A 27,781-nucleotide genomic window follows, 5' to 3' on the forward strand; every position below is an offset into this window, starting at 1 on the left:
GCCATTTCAAACTTAAACTGGAATGTAAGAACTTTTTTTTTTTTTTGGGATTCCATATACTACCATAGTAAGTACACACATTTTGAAAAGGACGTTTCTTTGTTACATTGTACACTCATCTGTACCTCGCCTGGGTCTCCTGCAGACGCTGCACAATAAACATACACACAGTCTTTGCTTCCTGCCTCGAAAAACGCGAACTGCGTCTCTTTTGGCCCTCCCGAGCCACCGTGCTGTTAGGTCATCATTCAAGATGGCGCTCCCCGTCCGCACACAGTGGAAGTACCTCCTCACATTCATTCAAAAGCACAGTTCTCCGAAAAGGTTGTTCAGCGCTGGAACGTGTGCGGGAAAACAGGTACGGAGTGCGTCAGAAACTAAACCTCCAAACCTGGGAAGCTGTCGTTTTGTGTCTCGGGGCGAACGGAGCCCAGCCTGGCAGCCTGTGTCGACACTGCTACAGAAAACACTGTTTACTGTGTCCTTTCCATGTTACTGCTCACTCCTCCACACATTACTCTGTTATAAGCTGGGGAGAGGTGGAGGAAAGTGTGGCCACGTAACGCCATGTCGTTGCTGAAGAGTGTTTGGTTTCGTTTTTAGGCGACGTTAGTCAAAAGCAGTGGAGCTCATAGGAAGTAGTGGCCTCGTCCTGCTGTTGAGCTGTGTTGTCATGTTACATTAAACCCACCCAGCGTCTTTTAGTGGAGCTGTGACTGGAGGAGGGAAAGGTGGCTTGATTTGGTTGATATGAGAGGCTGTTTACCTGACTGGAGGCTGTATTATACCCTCCTGTTTGTGTATCATCACTACAGTCTTAATTTGAATGTATACAACTATTTACACAGTGGGATAACTTTTAAAATGAATCGTCTAAGTGCTGCTGAACGTCTGTCATGAACACTGACTCAGTCCTGAGATGCTTTGGCTGAGTATGTAAACATCAAATATGTCATGCCTGGCCAGCCGAGCCTGTGCGACATGTGGAAATGCTTACAGACTAGACGCTTACAGCAACAAGGGTGACTGAGTTTACTGCTTTAAGATAAATGTGTTACTGCAGCACCGATTCGCCTCTAGAAGTCTGGATAAATATATTGTAGCGCCCCAAAAAGTCCATCTACTATTTATTGCAAACATATGGGTCCCAAATCACAAGTATACAGAAGTGTGACATGATGGATTATAGTCTTCTTCAGGGCCACACAATTAATACAACACAATATCACAACACTGACAGCTGCACAAATGGTTAGTAAACTGGCTTATTCTGATGATGGACACAAATTGTGTGTTGTGTTGGAGAAAACTATTAATTTTATTGAAAGTAGCATGCCATTTTTCTCCAACTGCATATTTTTGTACGTTTTTGAAAGGTCTATTGGTTTATTGTTGTCCACAGTATAGGCTAGGGCCTTTCTTAAAAACTTAGCATTGGACTGGAAATACTGATTATACTGCCCTCGGCCATAATATACATCTTAATTTGGTGGAATTCCCCTTTAACTGCAGTTTCTGCTGTCATGTAGCCTAGTGCACAGTACATATCTTGTCATTCATCTAAGGTAGAGCTGGAATGTGGTTTTAGCTTGTGCTCTTTCCGAGGGGCATTTATTATTGTATAAATATGTATATACTCCAAAATAGAATAAGTTTTAATGTGTTTATTTGTGAGAAAAAAATGCCATCGACTAAAAATAAGGACTTCATAGATTGAGACCTTAATGTCTTTATTGTTTTCTTGAGACAAGAATGAGAAAAGTGCAAGATTTTGGTGCAAGTACGAAAGGAAGACAGATAAGAGACAGGTTATACGCGTTTGCTGCATGTGTTTCTTTTGGTAGTTTAATTACTTTGAATTTATGACACAATCTCACACATTGGCACACAAATTCATATTATTTTATATCTTGTTTTTTTAATTTTATGCCAGGCCCAGGACCATGTTTAATAATTTTATTTTCTATACAATCAATTAATCAATCAAGAGGGAACCACATTTTAATTTCATTATACAACCTGTAGTATAATGACCAATAAACTTCCTTGTATCCTTGTATTCCCCCAGTTTATCCTGCTAACTATTATTGAAGTCTCCTTTCACTCCTAAATGTTGGATTAGTTCAGTTCTTTCTTGAATCATATGTCTTGTAATTAGTACATTACAACATAAAATTACATCATGGAATATCATGTGGAGTTTGATGTCTGGCTTTCAATCAGGGATTTTCAAACTTTTTCATGACTGTCATGAAACCCTGGATCCCCACTTGGTGTCATTTTACAACTCTGATATGAAAACATATTTTGGTTTGTTTTAATGGTGGAATTGTCTAGGTGTCATATTTGTCTAATAAATTCAAAGAAAGGTGAAATTAAATCACCTCATATCATAGCCATGTCCGGTTAATTAACCCTTTAAAACCTGAGCGAGTTCACTTGATTTATTTAAAAAAAAAAAAAAAAAAAAAAGGGGGAAAGGATGATTAGAAAGTTAGCAAAAGATTACTGAAACATTAGTGAAAAATTTAGCAAAAAAGAAAACACCAGAAAATTAGCAAAAAATAAATTTAAAAATCCCATTATGTTAAATATAAATTATATTTATAGTTATTAAAAACACATTAAAGGTCAGATCATTGATGATTGAATCGACATCAGATGTCTTGTGTGAAAGTGGTTGCGAAATTCACAACATGCATGTAAATTAAAGGGGAATTAAAGTGTTGCTCGTTTTGCGGCGGACCCCTGGGAGGGGATGAAAACCACGGGGCTAAACGATGTTTTGTTCTTTCTTAATCTTCACTTCCTTTCGGCTCTTGTCAGAACAGGATTTTTTTTCCCCTGCTGGCCACAATGACACAAGGTAATTAAAGCCACATTTCTAGAGGCAGAGTTCATTCAGGGGAGCCGCAGTGTCCCCCCTGATGTTGAAAGTAAGGTTCGGATGTGACAGCACAACAGGCATCAGAGGTGACTTCCAGAGAGATGCACGGACCTTTTTTTTCTTAGCGTTTATATAAAATACATCATAACATTTCCCTCCCGGCTTTGCATGTCACATCACATCCTCAACTGTCCTCGAGTGTCGCAGCGTTCATATTTCCTACTCCAACGTCCTGCTGTCAGCCTACAGTTTCTTACTTTATGAACACATCTTTGGTGCATTTCCCTGGTAGCCTTGCATGTGACATCACTTCCTTAATAGTCGTCCCTGAATGTGGCAGCTTTTATATTTCAGTGGATTTAAGAAACACGCCTACTATAACTCAACTTAAGGTTTCCTATCACGGCACGGCTGCTTGGGAGAAGCAAATGGGGTGTTAAGGCAAACAACGAGTCCCCTGGCACACGTAAGAATAACTAGTATGTTTCAGTACAAGGATGCTAATTATTGAGCTGTTCTTGCGTTATGGTGCAGTTAAAAACCTCACCCATCTGCCCAAACCCCTCTTGCCGGTTGATGTACGAGCTGCACGGTGTAATGACTGCCGCGTGCTGTTTGAGCAACGGTATGCGCGTCCACCGCCGGCCCGTCTGTGTTTTGTTAAGGCCGGGTCCCGGGAGATGCCGGAGAGGTGTGCACGTCGACAGAGGAGAGGGGAGGCGGAGGCGGAGGACTCAAAAAGCATCACAGCAGTGCTTCATTACCAGCAATAACATCAGAAATGAAGTGTTGGTTTTCATTTGTTTAAATTTTCTCCAAATGTGGAAGGCCGAGCGCAAACACCAGCGCGCTCACAATGCCCTGAGGTGTGATGTGCGTCAACCAAGACACTTTTTTTTTTTTTTTGAGCTTTTTCTACCTCTGGAAAATGTGTGCTAAAAAAGTCGCTGAACCTCAGCGGACTGATAGAAAGCTGAAGTGTAACCTTTGTCATGTGATGTGAACTTTGAAAGAAACAATGCGAGTCAGCTGTGCTGGATTTTCCATGGCTTCTCTGTATGTAATTAATATGGAGATAAGTGCTGTTATGGGGGAAAAACATATTTAATATCTCTAGCATATCTGAAAGCATCTGAAAATGACACTGGCTCATGGGGACAGGAGAATTACCCAGATGGGATGTTTTTGCCGCAGTCCATCTGTTGGCTTGACTGTTTGTTAGCAGGGTATCTCAAAAAGTCAATGCGTTTGCACAAAACTTTGAGGAAAGTTTATTCATGGGCCAAGAAAGAGCTGATTTGACTTTTCATGCTGATTGGTTAAAAGGGGGCGCGGTGTTGGGCGTGGCCTCTCATGAAAAGACGCTTGACTTCCAAATGGATTCATGTAACACGGCCAAACTTGGTGGAAAGCTCGATCGTGGGGCTGGTAAGCATTTCACACCGACAGGCCAAAAAGGAGTGCGGTGGTGGGCGTGGCCTGTCACAGGAAGAGGCAGAACTCCAGCAACAGAAATAAAATACAAGAAACTGACCACAAAGATTTATACAAAAAAGACATTTATAGAAAAAAATCACCAAAAATTGAAACTAAAAGAGATAAAGACACCACATGTATAAATATTTCCTTGTAGTTTAAACGTGTAAATATAATAATTATAAATGTCGTTTTATGTTGGTTTTTTTTTATGTTAATTTTGTCTGGTCTTTGTAAAACACTGTAAAACTTCCCCCCCCCCCCCCCAGTAATTAGTTTCAGTTGTTTTCCTGGTATTTATCCTCAAATTTTTGGTTAATTTTGTGGTAATCTGATGATGATTTTCTTGTAATTTACTGTTACATATGTCATGTTTTTGGAGTAGATAAAGTGAATCTGCTTGGGTGTCAAATGACCGGAAATGTACTTTTCGAGCAGAAATGACTTTCCTGCCAGAGGAGGGAGACAAACCGTACAGAACCGGAAAGTTCCGCTCTGCATGTTTAACTTTGTCAATAAAAAAGTTTCGTGTTCAAGGTGCTGTTGAACCGCATCGAGATCTGAGCTGCTGCAGTGTCAAGTTTGAATTTGAATTTTGGATCCATGGCATAAGGTTGCAGACTCTGGCGTGTTACGGTGAACGCAGCCTCGCTCGAGCTGTAAATGTGGCTGTTAAAAAGCAGCCGCGGTGCAGCCCGTCCAGCCCTCCCTCGTCTGTGGTCTTCTTAATGGCCGATATCAGTCATTTCAGCCGAGGGCTCCAGGAAAGAGGAAGTGACTCCTAATTCGCCTCTCTGTTCTCCTCGGCTCCAAATCCACTCACTCGGGTGTCAGCTAAAACCATTAGAGCAGCTCCCACGCCACATGGGAGAGGGGAACGAGAACGAGGAAACATGGCCTCCCGTTTGAGGATGTTCATTAACTGCCCTATTTATTTTCAACTGTCAGAAAAGCCCCCTAATTCTCAGCCGTCCCCCCTGTGTAATTAGGTCTGTCGTAGTCCTTTTCTAGGCCGGGCCTTTGCTCAAATACTTTGCACACAACCCATTTCTTGAAGCAAATCTCAGCATTTAAAAAAAAAAAAAAAAAAAGCAGTTTTTACTAAGCTGAATTACAGAATAGGTCTGTGATACATCCACTTTGACGCATGGGGAAGCTTCGTTGTTTTCCCATGTGTGAGTCCGTGCAGCGTCATTTGCTGAATGGCTGACGTTTTTAATTAAAATGTGCCAAGTATCTGCTATCGTTTTTTTTTTTTTTTTTTTTTTTTTTGATCCCACACTCAACCCAGCAGACACTGCCTGTGCATGAGGAAATTACTGCAGTCCTCAGAGAGACTGACTGTTACTGGCAGAGGCTTGCCCTGAGTGTTACCATAATTACACATTGATAAATTTATGAAGTGTGTGCCGGTTATTTTTTGCTGTGTTGCGACTTTCATGTGTTTTCAGATATTATTAGTTCCCCCTCTTCAGCCGCTTGTTTCCCGTATGCGAAGTAAAATTAAACATCTCCATTGTCAACGAGGAGGAACGAGAAAGTGGAACAATTTAAAGCAGTTTGGAGGGTCCCACGGTAGGGATGCAAGTAGCACTGGCATGAATGTGTTTATCTAATAGTGAAATGAGTTAAATATGAATTAAGCTACTCTTCATTTTTCCAATTGCACCCAGCTGGCCTACATGTGACATATTGCGGGTTGGCTGCCATCAAAGCTTAACTATTTTGGCCAGGTTTTTAATGGGCCTGCACTTGCAGAACACTTAAGTTAGTCATAACATTGAACTGATTAGGCCTGTGTGGAAAAGTATGATTAATAAAATTTCTTTAAAGGAAGTTTTAACCCTGATAGATTTGCATGCTTAGGTGGATGTGACCATATAAACTAATGACAATTGGCATCTGAGGTGAAAAATGCACCACCTGACCATTTAAGAAGAGCAAGGCAAAGAAACAGAATTTTGTTGTCAGAAAATCGGTGCTGTTTGTGGTTCTATCCCCTCAATCCGCCTGTAGCCTCTTAGATTCTGCTTCCACAGAATTATGTTGTCATAACTCTTGTTAGTGTTTTATGTTTTTATCTTCCTGTAAGTGATGGCACTGTTTACGCCCAATCTGTATCTCGCTGATTTTATATGTCAGTCAGTACTTATCAAGATGCTGATGCTGGAAGTCTTTTTCAGCTACTCAGCAAACATTTAGACGCTGAGTAAATGTTGATATGATGCCTTGCACCAGTGTTGAAAACTTGTGTAAATATAGTGCTGAAACGAAATTTAAGACAGTGTCTGTAGTCATTCGGAACCACGACGTGCATCACTTTGTGAAATCTGGAACCACATATCTTTATATCTTTGCAAAGAAATATGTAAATATATATATAGCATTTTTTTTTTTTTTTTTTGCTGTGCCATAATGTCACGTTGTGAAACATTTTGTTTGGGTTTTCATTGAGCTTGGTCAGCACTTGCATGTCAGCGTCCATCAAACACTTGTTGGTAATACTTGCATCTGAAGTGCATGGCTTACTGTAATCATATATGGTATCAAAGTTATCTGTCCTTGTCACTTCAGATCAACCAGTAAAGTCAGTGAAGTTTCTTGTTTCTAATGAGCAAGATTACAGTTTCCTGTCTTGAGTGGGTGCTGCTACTCTTGGTTATCTCACCACAGGCCGTCATGAAGTCTGGATCCTTCAGAAGCTGCAGCCTGTTAGGGCCTGAGGCCGGGGCCTGCCTCCCCTGCCTGGTTATTTTTGGAGCGCCGTCGGGCCCTGTCTGCGGGGAGCGCTGTTTTTGAAGGGCCTCCAGTCCCATTAATCAGCCGGGGGACCCCACGGCGCGAGCGGGCCCCGAGCCCTGGCCCGCCACACTGCAGCGTTCTGTTCCTCTACCCCCGCTCTCCGCACAGTGTGAAGCTCAGAGGAACCTCATCAATCTCACCTGTCCCACACGTCAACCGCAGATTTAATCAAACGCTCCTTTTGGGCCTCCCCTCTCCCGCCCCTCTCTGTACCCCAGACACCCTCTCAGGGAGGGGAAAAAAAAAAAGAAAAAACTTGCCGAAGCCTTGACTGGGCCATAGTCACTCTTTCTTTAACACTGTGCCTCCTCCATCACTTTCTCTTTTTGCTTTCTTGCCCTCCATTTTTCCATCCCTCTATTGCTCCGTTTTCCTGCCTGTGTGCATGTGTGTGTATTCACGGTGGTGCATGTGTGTTTTTTTTTTGTGGTCCTTTTGCACTTTGTTTCAAGCTGTGGCGTGTTCCGATGTTGGCTCAACACGCACACACCCGCTTTAAAGGAGCGGGGAACACAGTAAAGCCCATTTCCTGTTCGATACCTCACTGAAGTGGAGCTCTGTTGGGCGCCTGCGTTAACAGGTCCCAAAGTGAGAGGAAGAGAAAGATGGGGAGAGGGGGGGCAGAGGTGGGGGGAGGACATTTCAAGGTGCATTTCAGCATGATGCCAGTGTTAATGGGGTGCGTGGGGCGACTAGGACAGAAGAGGAACACTGGTCTCTGTGTTGGACGCCCAGCAGGAGGGCGAATGGGGAGGGGGACCCTGTGCAGCCGGGCGGACGGGAACAGCGAGGGGGGACGGTCCGCCATCCACAAGCCCATCTCGGTGCTCCCCAGGTGTGGTTGGATCTGGAGATCTTCCCTGGGCCCACAAAGAGCCGATGGTCATTCACAGCAGGGTGAGCAGCGGTGCCCCCGGAGGTGGTTTTCAGAAGTGTTGAAATTGGCATGGCGAAATGGTGGTGACCGTAGGGCCCACTCATCAGGCCCCTTGGTGAGAGGGATGTCAGTGGGGCACTCCAGGACTCCCAGGCTCTGATATGATGTATGAGCCCTGAAAAGCAGCCCAGAACAGGTCCGAGAAGAGAAATGCGCTGTTTCACACGTCCTAGCTCACCCAAAACCATGCGTATGATTAATGGCATTGGCTGGTGGTAAGATGTAGGCCGAGACTTACTGGAAGCCGAAACAACTCAGCTGAGAATGGAGGTCGATAATGGTGGGTCCCACGTCTATACTTTAGCTCTCCCCTCACGCCGCAGGTTTGGGGACTGCTATGAATGCAACCATTTCTTTTAGTGACAACTTTGGAGGATCGGGGTCCATTGAGAGAAAACCATCAACTGTTGAGCAGGAGGAAAGAAAAATTCCTGTGCGCTCTCTGTCCAGGCAGGACGTGAGATTCAGTTCAAGACTATTTGTCATTTTTATGCATTCCTGTGGAAGGATGTCATTTCATTGTGTCTTGCATTCAGTTAACAGATATGTCCAACATTCATCATTCATATCCTACCACGCAGCGGTTCCAGGAGTTTGGAAGACTTTGAAGAGAAAAGAGAAACGTGTTTCCGTGGAACCGCTGAGCTAGATCTCCTCTGGAATTGTGAGAAACCTGACGTCAATTCCAAGAGAAGAAGACCGTCTTTCTGGTCTGCAAATGAAGTGAATCAACTGTATTTGACCATTGTTTTCCACTTAGCACGGCTCAGTACGGCTTGTCCTGCAGTGAAGACATAGTCATGTTACTGTTGTTTGGATGGGCTGTCTGATAGTTTTCCTTTAGCTTACTTTCCACTGATGCTGGCCCTTGATGTGAGCTGTCAAATTCAAATGGACAGACACCTTCACAGCTTCACTGATGTTGATGTAGGCAAAGACCACTACACGTGTGGACACATATGACCTCTGTCCTATGAATATCACCGCACATACACACACACATAGGCACACAGACAAATGAACACATATTCCTGGACAGGGTCTGCAAGTGTGAAAACATGGCCTTTAAGTGTATGTAACCTTCTAGCTGTTGGCGTTAATGTCACACACACATGGTGTGTAATGTATTCACCATATGGCAGAAGTGGATGAAGAAAGCTTTCGTCACTTTACTGACGCTGTAGTACGACAGCGTTGCGCCTGTCATTATAAAATATGAGGAGAGAACACCCAACGTTCCTGCGTCTGCTACGTGTCATCAGCCGGCAGCCAACGACTGGGAGACAGAGATGGAAAGACAGGAAAGTGAAGAGACGTGATGGGATGTAAGCGAGGAAGAGTACTTGCAAGGAGGAGGGGCGCAGCTTCTCATGGTGTCTTTACTGTATTGGCTAATGTGACAAGAAGAGATAATATTTAGTTTGATGATGATGTTGCTGTTGTTCCTACCTTTGCTGTGTCAGCTTTCCGTCTGTCTGTATAAAAAAAAAAAAAAGATGGAAAAGAAATATGAAAAGGAGTGGCCTTCAGCTCCTCTTTGGGAAAAAGTCCAGTATTGCACTTTGCATGTGTGTTCTGAGTACGGCGTCCACATGTTTTCTCCTTATTTTGTGATGTTGTTTAGGCCTTCACAAAATGCATATTTAACCCTTTGAAACCTGGATCGGCATCAGATTTCTTTTGTTTAAAGGTGCCTTTCACAAACATTTAACTTTTTGAAACCTGAGCAAACAACAACAAAAAAAAAAAAAAAAAAAGGGGGAAAAATGCAGTGAGCAACTTGGCAAGAAATGCAAAATTTGGCTTTGGGTTATTTTTTGTTTTGTTTCTTTCTTTGTTGTTGCTTAATTTCAGGTCATTTCGTTAATTTTTGGGTCCTTTTCATGCAGCCTTTTACTTAGTGCCAATCTTCTCCGAAAATAAGCAGGCATATTTTATAACTCCAGTATCGTTTTTGCCTAGTTTTATCCAGCCATTGGTTTCCATTCATCCCAGTATTTTATGAAAATTAACTTTCAGAGACTTCAAACTCCCATCACCATAAAAAAGTTGTCCACATTAGTTTTCCCAAAAGCAGCAGCACTGTTGTGTTTTGATGACTTGAAAATTGTTACGGCCTCCCCGCCAGGAAATAGTCCCTGGGGAAACATTTGCTTTACACAGCCAATTATCAGCCAGTGTGGTTTATGAATGGTGACGAGTTTGTTAGCTACAGAAGCAGAACATTTCAAGGTGGGAATTTCAATCAAAAGTTCATATTTGAAAACTGAAGGATTTTGAATACATGTTGTGAAATCTGTAGTACCTCCACATGATTGGCAAAATGGTTTGTTGCAAATTAAAATGTAAGTAAATTCTTGCAAATGGGCCAAACATGTAAAATCACTGGTATGGCTTTTTTGTAAAATTACTGGTATGTTTTTTTTGTTTGTTTTGTTTTGGTTTGGTTTGGTTTTTTTGTAAAATCACTGGCATGACTTTTTAAAATGTAGTTTTAAATCCTTGAAAATATTCCAGCCACTTTAAATGCTCTTGATTTATCTTACCGAGGATTTAACCAGCCACAAGGAAGAGTCATTTTATGTTTGCAAGATATGAAATCAAGTACTCTGCAAGCACTAAAATGTTCAAATGAATTCAGTTTCTAGACTGCACAGGTTTAACATAGTCCATGGTGAAAATATGTTGGATGACAATATTTTATTACTGTTGGCTTTGCAGTGCAGTATTCATTACAAACATGAATTACTTTACAGCATACGCTGTCTCCACTGTCATCATGCAGTCGTTGATTTACTTCCCTGTGTAACCTGTTTTCTCTTCCTCCAACTATAGAGGCACATGCTAAAAGACGCTTGACTTTTCCCTGACCAAAAGTAACACAGAGGTGTCGGCCACAGTGATGTGATGCCTGATAGCCCTGATTGCCCAGTGGCTAGTTAGCTCTGGCGTTGACTCTCATTTGACGCTCGATTGGCTCAAATGACACCATTACCATGTCTGCATGGCTAATGGCTTCCCCTGGGGGCCAGAGTAGAGGGGGAACATGCGTTTGGCGTGTCAGCTCGAGGTGAGAACACACATGAGCCAGACTCGGGGCCCCGTCCGCACCCAAATCAATCCTGACACCTCTTAAGAGGCCCTTAGCATCAATGGCACTCCAACGCAATTACCCCCTCGGTAATGACATAAGCACCCAGTTCCTTCCTGCCTCCCTCTCGCCGGGTAACGACCTGCTCCCTCAGGCCTGTCGATGCAGACCCTGTGGACAACGCTGGCCTCAGAACAGTTGTCATCTGATCCCTGAAGGCTGTGAGACAGAGGAGCTTTGGGACCATACTGGTCACAGAGCGGCTGTTATCGGATCCCAGGGGATGAGCGGAGCTGTCCTTCACTCAGATTGAATGTGATGTGGCTCAGTTAGCTGTCAAGATAACAGATTTTGCAGCAGCGCACCGAGAAAGCATATCCTCTGAAAACTTTGGCTTCTTGGGATTAGTTATGATAACCTTGAAAAGTGCGACCGGAAACATAAGATCGCCAGTCTGGTTGAGGTGACAACACAGAGACTGTGGGTTTTTTGGGGGTGATGTTTTAAAACAGTCTCCTCTGTTGAAATGTCAACCCACTAAAACGCCTTGGTGAACTGAAATAAGTCGTGTCTCATCATAACGTTGGAGAGCTTTTTCTTTGGAAACAATAACCGTCAAAACATCAACCTCAAGTCTTACAGTTCCTGACAGCTGGTTGAAAAATGGAATTTCACAAAAATTCTGTTGGTGAATATTGTTTTCCTGCACTTTCCTGTCACTGCTAAGAGCTACAGCCTTCCACGGGGCATTATACTGTGAAATAGGACTGGGCGATGTGGGCAGAATCAGATATCACATTATTACTGACTCAATTGACGACATTGTAGTAATGACTATCGGTGCTTTCACAAAATGTTTACTGAAGAAGATTTTTGATAAACAATCAGTATGAAGATCTGACCAAGCAGGCAGAGGCAAATTACAGAACAGCTTGAAGAGTATAATAACTTTAATATGGTAAATGCCATCCCTTTTACTTTAATGCAGGCCTCAAAACCAGAAAAAGACAACACGTCTATCATATCATGATATAATGTTATCCAAAATCCCTCTATCTTGTCCCGCATTTCCCTAGAAATATGTCAGTAGTGGGTGACGAAAAACAAAACATCTAGTGTCTTGCCATCTTTTTCTTTTATTTTAGGGAATCTGCGTGCATCTGAAAAAATGTACACGACATGTAACAGAAAACTATCACACTCAACTTTGGCCTAACTTGTTGGAGAGAGAATTCACTCCTGAATTCGCTCCCGAAAAAGGCCAAATGTAGATTTACATGATATAGATTTTATGGCAGTAATGTAAAACAAGAAATGGCTAAAGATTCTGAAGAAACTTTAAATGTTCTTGTCTAGTGTTGAAAGTGTGGACATGTCCCCTTTGCAATCAGTAAATTAGAAGGGGCCGCTGTGTGAAGTCAGGAGTCACTCGGTGTAACACTTGAGGTTGTACACTTGTATATGCGCTTGTAGAACATCCTCTAATTGATGAGCAGGAAACAAATCCAAAAGCGATCTTTGTTTTCTGCTCTGTAGAAGCCCTAATCTACTGTGTAATGGCATGAATGAAGAAGCCCTTGTTTGGGAGGCCAGTGTGGTTTCAGGTCCCATGACGTGCCGCTCCGCTTGCCCTCTAATTGTATCATGTGGTGCTTGGTGCCATTGGCAGTGGCTTCGACCCTGTTCCAGCAGACCAAAGTGAATGCCAAGGTTCAGCGGCCAGCGCCAGAAGAAATGAGCTGGGTCGGCGCAGCCAGGCCTAGCAGAAAGAGAAACACAATATTTGCCCAAGGATCCAAACGCGAAGAGTGATCTCTCTTTATTAGAGGGGGGGCGAAGACCCGCTGCTGTCCCAGCTCCAGCTCCTTAAAATAAGGCCTTTGTCTGAATGTTTCTGATATGCTAGACTGCGTGGTTTATGGTGTATCTGATCCTCTCTTTCTCTGGCTCAGACTCCCCATCTCCCATTTTCACTGTCCTTCTCATTGTGGTAACATGCGCCTTGATGTTGGCCGGACGAATGATAAGTGTTATTGTTGGCCAGCGGGGTGATGCATTCTTTGCTCTGGCCGCGTTCAGGAGAGAACAGAGGTGCTAGCCATGGAGTTAGCATCTCAGTAATACAAGCATAACCAGTGCTGGCCTGCAACCTGCCAATAGTTTAAGGCTGACACTTCAGTCTCTGCAGGCTGTTTTCTAGCTGTGACTTTCTCACCTTTTCACCTTCACCCTCTCTCTCCTTCCAGTGGGTGGTCTATTTTTGCTTATTCGTCTCAGCCTGATTTTCTCTGTGGGGTCCTTCTCTTCTCTTCTCTTCTCTTCTCTTCTCTTCTCTTCTCTTCTCTTCTCTTCTCTTCTAGAAGAGTCCTCTATCTTACCTTTTTGTTAAATGCACTACCTGTGGCATTTTCATGACAATAAATTACATATTGCACATTGAGTTTGAGCCATAAACACAACACATATACGTCCAGACTCAGTTTTGCTGGAAATCTGTTGGATTACTTTATGGATTTCTTAGTTATCTTACCTTTTCTACATTATGTTGGACCCTCTTGTATAATTCTTTTGTGTCTGTCATTTGGATGTTTTTTTTTCGCCTCATGGCGTAAGACGTGTCAGTGATTCCATAGAGTTATTGATACAGTATTTTTTTTTTACCTGCTTTTTCCATGTTTAATCTTTTGTACAGAAATGCAAGTCAACTAAAGGTAAAACTCATCCTGCTCCGTCTCACCCCATCTCCAGGAGCCTCCAGGAGGTGGGCGCATCTTCTCGGGGATCCAGCCGACTGGCGTGCCCCACCTGGGGAACTACCTGGGGGCTCTGGAGAACTGGGTGGCCCTGCAGAGCCAGTATCCTTCAGTGCTCTACAGCGTCGTGGACCTGCACTCCATCACCCAGCCTCAGGACCCGGCTCAGCTCAGGGTCAACATACTGGACATGGTGGCCAGCCTGCTGGCCTGTGGCATCGACCCAGAGAGGTCTATACTGTTCCAGCAGTCTCAGGTGGGCAGCAAGGAGTGGAGGGATGGATGGATGAGTGTGTGGCTGGAAGAATGAAAAGGGACCTGAGAGGATGGATGAATGGAAGGTGCTGTGTTCAATTCAAAATAGGAAATAGTTTATTAATTACAGCCTCCACTGCATGCCAGTTGTCCAGCTCTGAAACACCAAAGAAGAAGCATGGATGTTCTATCAAAGACATTTGGCCATGTCAAGCAGTTAGTTAGCATCAAATGAGAATATCTGATATGTTTATCCTTTTATTGCACAGGTGGTTTGATCATTTAAGGGCTTGTCATGCTGGAAAATTATGTTTAGTTATGTAAGGTAACTGATAACTCTTGGAAGCCATGGAACTAGGAAATCAATTTTAATTATTGCATAATGGATGGGGATGTAGTCAGATTCATCTTATGTCATCAGTCATAAATGGATGGACAGGGTGACTTGTACTCCTAGAAAAACGAAAACATTATTTGTACACTTACACCTTTAGCCCTCTTATATAATGATAATTTATGTATCATAATTTTCATTTTTACTAAAAAAAAAAAAAAAATGATGTAAATTTTGGTTGGGACTGTGCTTAACAAACATGTTTTCTTGAATTTGGAGATTACAATTTGTAGGGCAGGGCATCTCTGTAGCACCAAATTACTTAAAAATGTGTGATATTTCGTCACACATTTTACCTTTTTCAAAAAATTTGTGACTCCTGCCATCTGGACATTGCTCTTGGCCATATTTTGATGAATTTTTTCAGCCCTGCCGCACTTTCAGCATATTGGATATGTGTCGTTTGTCGGTATCTTGCATAAATACATATGCTTGTGTGTGTGTGTGTGTGTATGTGTGTTAGTATGTGAGTTTAAGTGGATGAGTGCATGTGTCTCTGTCCAGGCTTGTCATAAAGACAGTCGGTCATCTCTGACTGTTTATTTTACTGCTGTCGACTCTCTAATGTTTATCCAGAGCTGGCCGGCCCAAAATGCTTATTTGATTGCTCCCAATTCTTATCTCGGCTGTGCGCCCTGCAAATTCACAAGGACTAGGAAAACACACACAACCATAAACCACCATTAACTCGAGCCCGGGCACATGGAGGAGCCAAGAGGGATAATGATAGATTTAGCGTATGCAGCACTTCAACAGATCCCGGTTTTGTGGGGTTAAATTCAACAGTAAGGAAGGAAAGAGAAATCAGAACAGCTGTTTGGTTTTCCCTTGATGCTGAGGAAAAGTGTGGTGCTGTGTTTTTTTTTTTTTTTTTCCTTCGCCAGTTTCAGGCTGTCCTGTGTGGGAGTGTGTGGGTGGGTGTGTGTGAGAGAGAGAGAGAGGAGTGCGAGAGATCGTTGAGGTGATGCCACATGTATTACGATATTTCAGCCCATCTGTGTTTCTTTGGTCTACACTCGCAGGCGCGCACACACAAACACGCACTTGTCCGGCCCTATTTTTGTTCCAGTTTAGCTTCATGCCACATAACTTGGCAGCGAGGAGGCCCTCCTGTTGAACATGCCTGCTCCACATGTAAAAATATAACGGCTGCCCAAAGAAAACACTTCATTGAAACAAAAAAAGAAAAAAAAGCGCAAATTCGCAATAGCTGCGAGCAAGTACGCGTCCATACATTCACACACACACACAACCTCAAAAACACTTGACCGCCATGGCAAATTCAGGTTCAGGTTCTATGACAGATGTGTGGGTCTGTGTTTGTGTGTCTTTCTGCAAAGTTTGGCCGTGTCACGTGAATCCGTTAAGAACGTATCGAGGGCAGTTCAGAGGAGAGGCGGCTCGAGTCATTTCCTGTTTCTGTGTCATGTGGGTGTCCCGCCCCGCTAGAGACGAGTGGCCCAATCACATCCACCCATCCACACCACACCTTTTGGGGTCATTTTATCATTCTTTTTTCTTGCAATATAATTTTAAATATAATTATTTGGTATTTTTTTTTTTTTTACGTGTTTTGTTTTTTTTTTTCTGGTAATTTTTTGCTAATTGTATGATCATTTTCTTGTTTTTTTTTGTGTGTGTTTGTTCATTTTTTTTACTTTCTTCCTCATTTTGTTACTTTCTTCCTCCAGTTTTTGAGGTCATTTTTTTCTAATTTGATCATCACCTTTTTCCCATGCTGTCGAAAGAAATCAAGGGAGTTTTCTCAGGGTTCAAAGAGTAAATTGAGCTTTCCAAAAAAAAAAAAAAAAAGTATGTGATTGGTTTTGTGGTTGTGGGGGTCTCGTGTTGTGGAGTTGCGTTGCCTCATCTGCCAAGTGGACCCGACGACTCTGATTGTAGCAGTATAGTGTTTTCCAAGTTTTATCCGAGGAATATCTTGGAGAAAAGTGGATTTACTGTGCAGGACCAACTGCTCTTCTTTATGGTGAAAATCTCTGCTCTATCAGCCTGTGGAATTATTGCCATGTCTGTGTGATAAGACCCTATCAATCAAGTGCCTATATAATCCATAACATTAGTGTTTTTTGTCATCACTGCACTTTCTCAAACACACATGCCATCCGCTGCAATCTGAATGGATGCCGTGTTCTTCATAAGCTTCTAAAAATTGGGGTTTTATTGCACCTCGGACCATATCCATCCCTCACTACACACACACATACAGACTCCCATCACTCTGCACTGTCATCAACATCTGTCCCGTCTCCCCTCTAGCTGCAGTTTGTAATGAATACCGCTCCCCTACATGCGGAGCTAAAATCCTAGTTTATGTCCGTGCTCTCTGGCGTTGACGTCACGCTCCCCAGAATCCTTTTCAAGCACTGAGAGATGATGGTGATATCGCCCAGTGCCCATAAACTTTAATTCTCTGAAGCAGAAGGATTTTGTGCTCTTTTTTTTTTTCTTTTCTCCAGGCGAAATATCTTGGCAAATGCCCACGCTGCCCTTGTCCTGCTCTGCTCAAGCTCCATTTTTGAGGACGGGGACATGGTTTGAGCGCGATGCAAAACACACGGGGGGAGTTGGTTGGAAGATAGTTAAAGATAAATAAGACATTCTGTAAATCTTGACTTTTTCATGTACGACTATATGTTATACTTAATTTGGTCAGCTTGACAAATCCTCAATAATTTATAGTGCAGTAAAACAATTGAAAGACATTGTCAGGAATAAAATGTTGCATGGGTTTGTGGATTTATTTCCATTGTTGTAAATGAGCTCCATGGTGGAGCTATAAATACAGGGGGAGGGAATGGAGCTCTGTACACTTGTATGTTTTGGGTCATAAACAAACTGTTGCATGTTGTGTTACAACAACAGCAACAGATATAGAACAGGCAGGGAGGACTCTGAACTGAGCGGGAAACAGACTAGAAACTATGAACATAACAACAGGCTCCATGCAAAAACATCCACCAAGACATGCGACCTGATATCACAGCACAGACACAGGTAAATTCAGCAGCAGTCAACTCACCAGTGAGGTAACAGGAAAGGAGAAAATGAAAGACATGAATAATTCAATTACTGATTAAAATAAGTAAATAAATGGCTAAATAAAAAGTGTGATTGCAAACAACTGAATATTGAGCATGGTAGAGGAAAATATATTAGAAGCATTTATAAATGTGGCAAATATCTGATGGGCTCGGGATATATGTTTAGGGTCTCAAGCCAATAAACCATCATACGAAAAAAATAGGGCTGAAAACTAAAGTCCACGAGCACCGAAGTAAAATGTAAAACTTAATATGTTAGTTTGCCAGTGCCATACATGCACACACACAACACACACACGGAGAGTGAAGTACTGCATGGTACTGATGTCGTCACACCTGTGCTACACAGCACACCTGTCGGAGAGTGGAGCACGGAGTTTGGAGTGAGGGACAAACAGAGGGAGGCAGCAGGCTCACAGAGGCAGTACTCATTACTGCCACTTGGAGGTGGTAGGGAGTCACCTGCAGCTCCTTAAGAGTCCTCTACCTGTCTGTGTGTCCATGAACGTCTCTTTAGCTGTAGGTGTTTAAAAGAGGAGTGTGTTCTGGTGCTGCTGCAGTGACCACTGGAGTTAATACATTCACTACATACATGTCATCTGAGAGTGGCACTCACACGTCTCCAGCCACATCTGCACTGTTTCATGCTCTGGGGAGGGTGGCCGATATGGTTTATGCATGGATGTATTCTTTTTACGGGATGTGCTGGATATTCCATGTCTTACTGCCTGTCATCGCACAGAGGCGGATGAGTTGGCAAGGAAGTAGTGACTCCTCAAGTTATATGTGGTTCGTTTCACACAGAAAACACCACCGTCCCATTATCCAATAAAGGGATAATGGGCCGGTGTCCATGAGAGGTTCATGTCACCTCTCACCTTTCTGTGTGTGTGTGTGTGTGTGTGTGTGTGTGTGTGTGTGTTCCTGTGCAGGTGTCTGAGCACGCTGAGCTCTCCTGGATCCTGGGCTGTCTCACCAGCATGCCTCGCCTCAGACACCTGCCACAGTGGAAGGTGGGATTACATTTTATTTTTTCTATCCATCTATCTATCTATCTATCTATCTATCTATCTATCTATCTATCTACTTTAAAAAAGCCTTGAATTGATTTAACTTTTGTTCAGTATTAGGCTTACTAAATGCTTTAATAATGTTAATTGAATATTAATGTAGTAACGCTGAATAGTTTATCGTAAAAATAGTGAATCATAACGTGTAGGAAAGGATAACAATGGCTCTCTGTTTTTTTTTTTTTTTTAATTAACCATTTGTTAACAGTTAACTGTCACTATTTTGGTTAAAAAGGTTTTGGTTAGTGACAAGCAAATTAATTTTGGGGTTGTTTTTAGTTCATATGAAGATATCTTCATTTGAATATTTGAAACTAAAACTCAATGTTAGGGATTGTGAATACAAGTACAACTGAGAGGTTGATATTCATGGGCAACACTTGAGATTTAATGGTAACTATGAATGGAATAAGTGCATTATCCTGCTGCCTCAAGTACACACACACACACACACACACACACTACATTTTGAATATTGTATCAGTACTTTAAATTGTTGCATTTCTGATTTGTTGTATTAATTTTTAATCTCATTTGCTCATCTCTGTCTTTTGTTATCTTTGCTGCAGTGTTCAGATTAATTTGTTTATTCATTTAATGTTTTCTACATGTTACAATTAGAATCAGTTACATTAATTGCACCAAAATAGTCCATCTTTAAAAGACCATTTATTTGATGCTGTACACACGTTTGCCCTTTACTCACAACAGAAACATCAGTTGTTTCTTTGTCATGACCATCAAAAAAATCTATATTTATTTTTTTTAAAAAACTTAAATATTTTAAAATAATTTATTAATCATCTCTCCGCAGCACATTTAAGTTAGAGTATCTCATTCTGAAGCCAACACCTCAAAATGTTTTTGTTGGCTCTCTGCTGTAATTCACTATCTGACTCCTTCTCCATTGCAGTTCATTTGACAGATATTGTGATTGCGATATAATTCACCATTTTAGTGATAATTTAGTGATAATAAGATAAAAGATATTAAAATGACGGTGATGTGATGTTTGCTGGGGTCTGTACCAAACAGACATGTTTTCTTACCTCTGGACAGTCCAATTTGTCTCCTGCAGTTTGCAAGTTTGATATTTCAATATTTAGCATTCATCCTCAATTGATCTTGTTAGAAGTCAAACATTACTTACTGCACCTTTAAAGATGCACACAAAACATGGACAAAAAGGATTATTATGTTAGTTATGGAAAGTGTAAGCTCTGTCATTCTGAATTAAGATTTTTTTTTAAAGTGATTGATCTGAAATTGAATTGATCCTGACCGCCCTATCCACTTGTGGTCAGATCTTCTTTCAGGTCGCCAAATGGTTGAACATTATTAAACAGCAAATGACAAGCAACAAAAAAACTTTTAAACTCCTGCTGTTGTATGATTTTATTTCCTGTCTACTGTTTCCAGTGATAATTAATTCTACCGGCAGTTTTTTAATCAAGCATACACCAATCTCAAGATTAAGAATGATTAATAGATACTTAAATAACAAATTACGCACTCTTTAGCTATTACTGAAAGTATTTATCTAGTCCATGTACTCTTGAGTGAATCTCCTAATGCTCCAGATTCATATTGACTCAATTATCGCCACGTCCGCGCTTAGCTTCAGTTTAATAGTTGCGAATCAAGATCGTTCCTTTTTCCACTCTCCTGAATTTCCTCAGTTTATCCAGCATCCCTATTGTTTGTTTTATTGTTTGTTTCTCAGAACCGTCTATTCCACCTGCCAGATTTTTCAAACGTCTTATAATTACAGTTATTTTCCCGGCCACATGCCGTTTTAATACACGAGGAGAGGGAATGAAAGGGCCAGCGGTTCTATGCTCCCAGTTTCGGGTTGCTACACAGGGCACACCTTTTGTTTACCCAACAGATGAGTTCACGTCAAACGCGGTGGAAAACGTCCCGTGAACTCATCCATGTCCCATGTCTGAGAATCCCTGACTCGGAAAAGTGAAAATGCCTCTTGGTGTTGTTTTTTGGCCCCTTGTTTCTTTAATCCTGGCTCATTCTTTGTGTCTTTCCTTCCCTCCTACGTTCCTGATTTTCCTTTTTCGTCTCCCCACCCCCACCCCCTCTCATCTTTTCCCCCAGATGAAGAGCAAACTAAAGAATGAAGGCAGTGTGGGTCTCTACACGTATCCTGTCCTCCAGGCTGCTGATATTCTCCTGTACAAGTGAGATCCATGCCATGCATGTCTGTGTGATCATGTGTCTACTAACGTTTTTGTGTTTGTCGCTGAACCCTTGCATCTCTTTGTGCGAAACATCAATCTTTCCAGGGTTCCCCGTTGTTTCTGTCTGTGATTAAGCTTTGCCTTGTTATAGCGTTTCAAAGCAACTGCTTGGCTGGAACTACTTTGTATAATTTGTTAGATCATCAGTGTGTTCTTCATCGTGTTATTGTGTTTTAACTCACTGTGTGTGTTGTTGGTTGTAGGTCTGCGCTGCCACCACTTTATTACCGCTGGTATCAACAATGAGTGATAAACTGTATTGCCAAATATGAAGTCCCGCTCTAAACCCTTTCTCTTGATGGAGCTTCTTAGTTTGGATTCATTTGTCGTTTGAAATCTACTTTATTTATCCCCATGGACGAAACTGAAGCGAAACAACAAAACAGCACACTTTCACCATACACATTGAAAAGAGATAATTAGATAAATGAGTGAAATTAATAAATACAGAAAAATCCCCCCCAAATATTTCATTCTGCTTAAGACCAAGTTCGTAAATTGGAAATAAATTCTGTGAGAATGAAGCACAGGCAGTGCGTGTTGCATAAACAACATGAAAGTGCTGAATGAGGGAATCATCCCTCTCACATTTACTGTTTACCAGTCTAACAGCTTCAGGGATAAAAAGCAAACTGTCTCCTTTTTGCACTGCGAGAACATGCTTTTTGGAGAGTCTGTTTAGAGTTTATCTTTGCAAGGGGGCTCTGAGTTTCACCAGTCATTTTTGAACTAATATTGACAACTCACTGCGGCTGGTTCCTGTCTTTTGGACTGAGAGATGTAAACAAGCAAATAAAAGAACATGAATAAAGAAGATCAAGAGAATCAATAAATGATTTAGGTTCATTATGTTTTCAGTGTTGTTCCCTCATATGTTTACCCCCTGACAATTTCAACATTTTCTCCGTTAATAATTGTGATACTTTTTTGGAGAAATGATCATTTCCTTTGTCTTTGTCACATTTAAAACTAGGAGTGACTTATCGCAGCGATCTACAGATTCTCTCAGTGAGTGGCACTGTCATCTGCAGATTTTACCATATGGTGTTTTTTATAGTCAAAACGAATATCATCTGTATGTAAAAATAAATTGCCCTGTATTCGACTTTTCAGTATTTTCCTCCGGTAGAGATGTCTATCTGTCTTTACATAAGAGGGAGAAAATCAAGATGCTTCGTTTGAATTTCCGACATGCTCCACGTATCTCTCCACGTATCGGAGAAACACTCCGATAGGACGTTCGGTTGATGTTCCAGCATCGGCATATTTGGTATATCTTGTATTATTTCCAAAGAGAACATGAAAACTTTGGCGACACATTTCTGAACTAATATCGAGGATACCCTGTCATCACTGGAGCCCGCAATTCAGTTGTCAAGATCTCATTTCCTGTAAGAAAAGGGTCAGGTCTAGGCAAGAAAACCTGATGTCTGATGTTGTTCAGACTGCGCTAAAGAACACATTATTGGATTGTTTTTTCATCAAGCAGCTAAACCGTTGCAGGATTCGGCTCCAGCTGAAACAAATGTGTCCAGTTGGTCCTCACATCTTGCAGCACGTTTTGATGAAGGACTTTGATCGCGCTTTGTGTGTAAGACAGTTTGTTGTTTGTCGCTCAGGTCCACTCACGTGCCTGTCGGCGAGGACCAGGTCCAGCACTTGGAGCTGGCCCAGGACCTCGCTCGCGTCTTCAACAACCAGTACGGAGACCTGTTCCCTGAACCACGTGCCCTGCTCAGTAAGAACACACACACTCACACACACCTACGCTTACACACACTTAGAGACTGAAGCTGCAGATAGCTGTTACTCTACACCAGTGTTCAGCATCTTTAAAATTTTTCCATTTTTGTGCAAAAATGGCAGGTATTCAGTGTTTCCCCAAAATTATATTCTTGTGGAACAGCATTTAGACCATCATGGGACATTCTCCATTTAAAGCCAGACTAATGACATCCATTTAGGGTTTGCATCTTGTTCAAGGAAAAATCCTCCCTTGGAGCCTCTTGTACGGTGATGTATTATCAATGTGCACGACTCTTTGCAATCCAGTAGTTATTTTTTCATTACTTTGGTGTACTCAGTTTCCCTTAACCTGCCTCGTCTACTTCTCACTCAGATAGTCGACGTCCTATTTTTCCAGCTTTGGGTTTCGCATGTCTGTAGAAAGAGCAACAGAGATAGTCAAGTTCCAGTTCCAGTTGAGAAAAAGTGATAGTTGCACACATCACTCCGATCATAACCTGCATTATATTTGCATGCATATATTTCTCCGTGTATGGTTGTTGAAAGTAAGTGCAAAATACTTACTCTAGAAATAAACTTCTGAGGGACTGTTGACGGTTCATAGGCCTATTTTAGGTCACTGAAACATTTTCTGCTGTTAAACTCTACTAGTCGAGCTGGAAAAGGCGTAATGTATTTGGCCAGTTATCCATCCAATAAAAAATATGACACCAATAAATAAATAAATAAATAAAACAGAAATGGCCAAGAAATGCTCAATACATCACTAGTAACTGTTTCTTAGGAGTGTTAAAGGGTTTTCGGATGGATTTTAACCCTGAAGGCACGGTGATCCACTACATTGATGACGGGGATAAATTAGGCCTTCACATAAGGAATTAGTTCATAAAAGACATTATTGAAATAGTATTATAAAATATGCAAAGAAAATAAAAAGTCACTGCAGGTTTTTGCAAACTGGTTTCATGTAGCTCTGGTCAGGCAAGAACTTCCTTTGTCTGAAAACGCAACCTTTTCTTTCTGCTTCGACGTTCCGTCTGCATAAAAATGGAATTTTTGGTCGCAAAAAACAACTTTTCGAAAACACACTTCAGAGTGGAAAGTTTTTTTTTGTTTGTTTGTTTGTTTCATGAAAACGAAACAGTTATGTAACGCTGATGTCACCTGTGTGACTTTGCTTTTTTGCTCATGCTCATATCGCTAAGACGGATGTTTTTTTGCGTTCTCGTGTGGGGGGAGGTATTTTTGAAAATTCTCTCGTGTGGGTGGGGTTTTTTTTTTCTCAAGTGGAAAAATAAAGTTGCGTTTTCAAAATAATCTGTGACCATGTGGTCATGGCCCAACCCTGGCACATAAAACACAGTCATGCCCTTAAACACTCCATGGATCTTGCAAGCGCATGTTCTCCCCCCCGCTGCAGCCACACACACGCCTATTCATGCCATCCCACGAACACACACACACACACACATATACATAGACTCTATGCACATGATGCTTGCCCGGATGAGTTTACAGATGAACACATGGTCAGCATGTTCGGCTAAGAGCCCCCATACTCTCACACACACACCCCTCCCCTCAGTTTCATTCTCCTTCATTATTGGTATCATAAAAGGCCAAGACGTAGCCAGTCATGTGTGCAGTGCAGCTTTGATTAAAGAACTGTTTCCTTCCTCATATATCTGAATAATAGAGTGATAATAGATTTGGGGGGATGCCCTCAAGATGACTTCAGAGATGGGGTTGTGTGTGTGTGTGTGTGTGTGTGTGTGTGTGTGAGCAGTGGGGGGGGGGCAGCAGATTTTGGCTCAGACTAGTTGTTCCTGTCCTCATTTTTCCTTTCTGACTTGGCTTAGCTCCTCGGCTCTGGGATCAGGACGCCACAGCGAGGCTGCCAATCACCATCCATCTCTTTGAAACCCAATCAGAGACATCCTCTTATTAATTTGCTTGAAATAAAGAAGTCCCAAGCGAGATAGAGGGGACAGAGTGGAGATTTGACCGGGGTAGTGCGGGCACACTGGAATGATGTGGGCCGCTCGCGGGGATAGAAAATGAGTGATCGTTCGCAAGATGGTGGAAGGATGGGGGTCGATAAATAAGCGAGGAAAGGAAACCGCCAAATCCCACTCAACTGTCCCAGAGTGCTCATCGCCTCACACTGCAGGGGGCGGCTTCACACTGGGGCATCCACACACACTGCTAATAAAACAATAATTCTTCACTGGAACACTGATGCATCATTGATCCCTGTAGAAATGAGGGAGCCGATATTTATTAATCAGACCCATCAAATGTCTGCCTCTTGTAGATGTGCAGATAAAGGTTGGAGGCACAGGGGAGGTCATGAATCAGATGCAGACCTTCACTCCTACATGGACCTTTTTACACCGACATGCATCATCAGTGTGCAACACATTTGAATATGAGGAATCCCCAAATGCTGCACATCTGCGCTGCCTGAACTTACTGCCTGAACTTTACTGCATCGAATCATTTTGTAAGCTGGAGTCTTAAGATGAGTCATGACTTTAATAGGAAGCCATTAGGTCACAATCACATAGGAAGCTTTTTTGAATCTGGTCCGACTTCTCAAACTGATTACGGTAAAGGAGGCATGTTACTGGGCGTGGTCTGAAAAGCATGCTTCCTAAAGCACTCGCAGAACACCATCAAACTGTGCTGATTTAGACAGAGCCGCCTTGCCGATTTCTTTACAAAACTTAGTACAATGTTTACAACTGAAATGCACCTGAATGTGTGTATCTCTTGATGAAATTTGTAATGTGGAATGAAAGAAATCAATTTACAAAAAAAAAAAAAATACAGAACTGCCATGTCTTAGCTTGAGCCACACCATACATGAGTGGGAAGACGGCTCTGAAAACAGGCAGCGTCTAGGTTTGGATCAAATTATAAAACTCAGGCCTTGCAGCTTTTCAAAAATGGACTCGAAGTGTGGAAATCTGAAAAGGCCGGCCTGGCATTGTAGTGTGGATAGGAACAAGTGAACTTTCTGAAAATGACAACATAAGATGGCTGTGTGATCTAGCAAATCCTTTGCATTTGGCGTTATTGGATGTAAGTGACTTATAGGCGCCCACATGAACAATAGGGATCCTTGGCGGCTTTTGGAAAACGATGTGAAAATTCTAGTGTGATGTAAAATGGAAGGCCAAAACTGTATTTTTGGACTCACCCATCGTGGTGTGGACGTTATAGGTTGTTGTCAGACTTTGAGAATGATGTAATGCTCCTTGCACTCTTTGAGCTCTTACGTTCTCAGTCCTTTGCATTTGAGCCTGAGAAAAAAAGTGCCCCATCTGATCATGGCCAAATGTTTTATTTTCATTCCAAGAGTCATTTTGCAAGAATAGGTCTCAATTCAAAGGTTGCATATTATTTGGAATAAAAGCTATCACATATTTTTTGGAGGCGTTTCTCACATCACACTCATGTTTTTCTCAACCTGATTTGTTCCACAGGCTCCACACGAAAAGTCAAATCCCTGCGCGAGCCCACTGCCAAAATGTCCAAGTCAGACCCCCAGAAGATGGCCACAATTAACATCACAGACTCGCCCGACGACATCGCCCTCAAGATCCGCCGCGCCGTCACCGACTTCACCTCCGAGGTCACCTTTGACCCCGAGACGCGGCCGGGCGTGTCCAACCTGGTGACGATCCACTCTGCCATGGCGATGATCACCGTGGAGGAGGCAGTGTCCCAGGCCAAGGGGATGGACACAGGAGCCTATAAGAAGCTAGTAACTGAGGCCTTGATCCACAGGTTGACACCCATCAGAGAGGAGATAGAGAGGCTGCGGGCCGACAGGGCTCACCTGGAGGGAGTGTTGGCCCGTGGGACCCACAGGGCCCGAGAACTGGCGGCCCCGGTGCTCAGAGAGGTCCGACATCGAGTGGGGTTCTGCTGACAGAGGCAGCTGGCTGGGACTTTAAAGGGATACTTGTCTCAAAACAATACAATAATTAATTACATTTTATGATTTTAAAACAGCAACACATTGTCAAAAGTTCAGTTCAAAAATCTCACACTGATCATGCTGTACAATCCAAGTCTCTGGTATCCAGTTCTATGCTCAGAATGTACCAAACACACCGATTTTCACTCACATCTGTTGAGTGCCTGTCCAAGTTGCTTGTCCAATGAAATGAATGCACTTGTGTGTGCACCCTTCATGAACAGATTTTACAGAAATGATGCATTCAGGGTGAAGAATCCTTTAAAGTTACTTCACTCTGTAAGCCCTCATCCTCTACTCCAAATTGCTGCTGGTATCCCATGCTGCCGTTGGTGACCTGCATTGTCACACGATGTAAAGGCCTACCCACAACACAGTACAAGTGCAATAAGTGCATGAGCAGTGCATCTGAAGAAAATGACTTCAAAGTTTGATTTGTGTAAAAGTGGACATCATTTAATAGTACTTTTGGATATAATTCTTGTTATGAAATCTAAACCCAAGTTGTGACTGTCTACCTATGACTCAAAACACACAAAAGTTCTTATTCCTGCTGGCCTTTTTATGGACCAGTGCAGAGCATCACTTTTTCCAAAAGTCATGACCAGCAGTATTTTATATATTGCGTTGGTTCTTTACTGCTAGCTTATTTTATACTGGGTAATTTGTCATTTATTGGCCCAAAGGCAAATTCAGTTTGCAGGACAGGGCACAGGGCACAGTGCACATCACATGCAACAACATACACAGCGGTAGACAAAAAAAATACAACATATTCTCAGAATAATTGTCCCATCTGTTGATCTCTGGCCCTGCTGCAGGAAAAACAGCCCACCTCTGTTGCTTCATAACGTCCCCCATGTATCATAGCTTTAAGGGGCAGAGGGGTGAAACTGGCTTGAAATCAGAGGCAAAGACTCACTGCAACTCTCTGAACACTGATATTAACTCTGGTGTTTGATGAAGTGCTTGTACATATTTTTTTGTTCTCATGCTTTTTGTATTCAGAGCAAGTACTTTTTTGTTTCAATAATTTGAATAATAAACATGCACATGTGATCTTTGTTTTGA

At 42.2% G+C, this 27,781-nt stretch overlaps 1 protein-coding gene across 2 annotated transcripts; it reads left to right on the top strand.

Annotated features, from left to right (window-relative positions):
• Nucleotides 1-236: 236 nt before the first annotated feature.
• wars2 (tryptophanyl tRNA synthetase 2, mitochondrial) lies at nucleotides 237-27,781 on the top strand. 2 transcript variants are annotated; one of them, XR_003930307.1, is made up of 7 exons: nucleotides 237-358; nucleotides 13,942-14,202; nucleotides 18,590-18,670; nucleotides 20,837-20,919; nucleotides 22,599-22,717; nucleotides 26,214-26,913; nucleotides 26,966-27,781. XR_003930307.1 is itself a non-coding variant. In XM_030081372.1 (6 exons), exons 1-6 carry the CDS (start codon nucleotides 254-256, stop codon nucleotides 26,660-26,662), a joined length of 1,098 nt encoding a protein of 365 aa, XP_029937232.1. In that variant the 5' UTR covers nucleotides 237-253; the 3' UTR covers nucleotides 26,663-27,781. The 2 variants fall into 2 exon arrangements, 1 of the variants encoding a protein (XP_029937232.1); XM_030081372.1 differs by having other exon boundaries at nucleotides 26,214-27,781.

The sequence above is a fragment of the Myripristis murdjan genome, chromosome 21, assembly GCF_902150065.1.
Source record: "Myripristis murdjan chromosome 21, fMyrMur1.1, whole genome shotgun sequence".
NCBI lineage: Eukaryota > Metazoa > Chordata > Actinopteri > Holocentriformes > Holocentridae > Myripristis > Myripristis murdjan.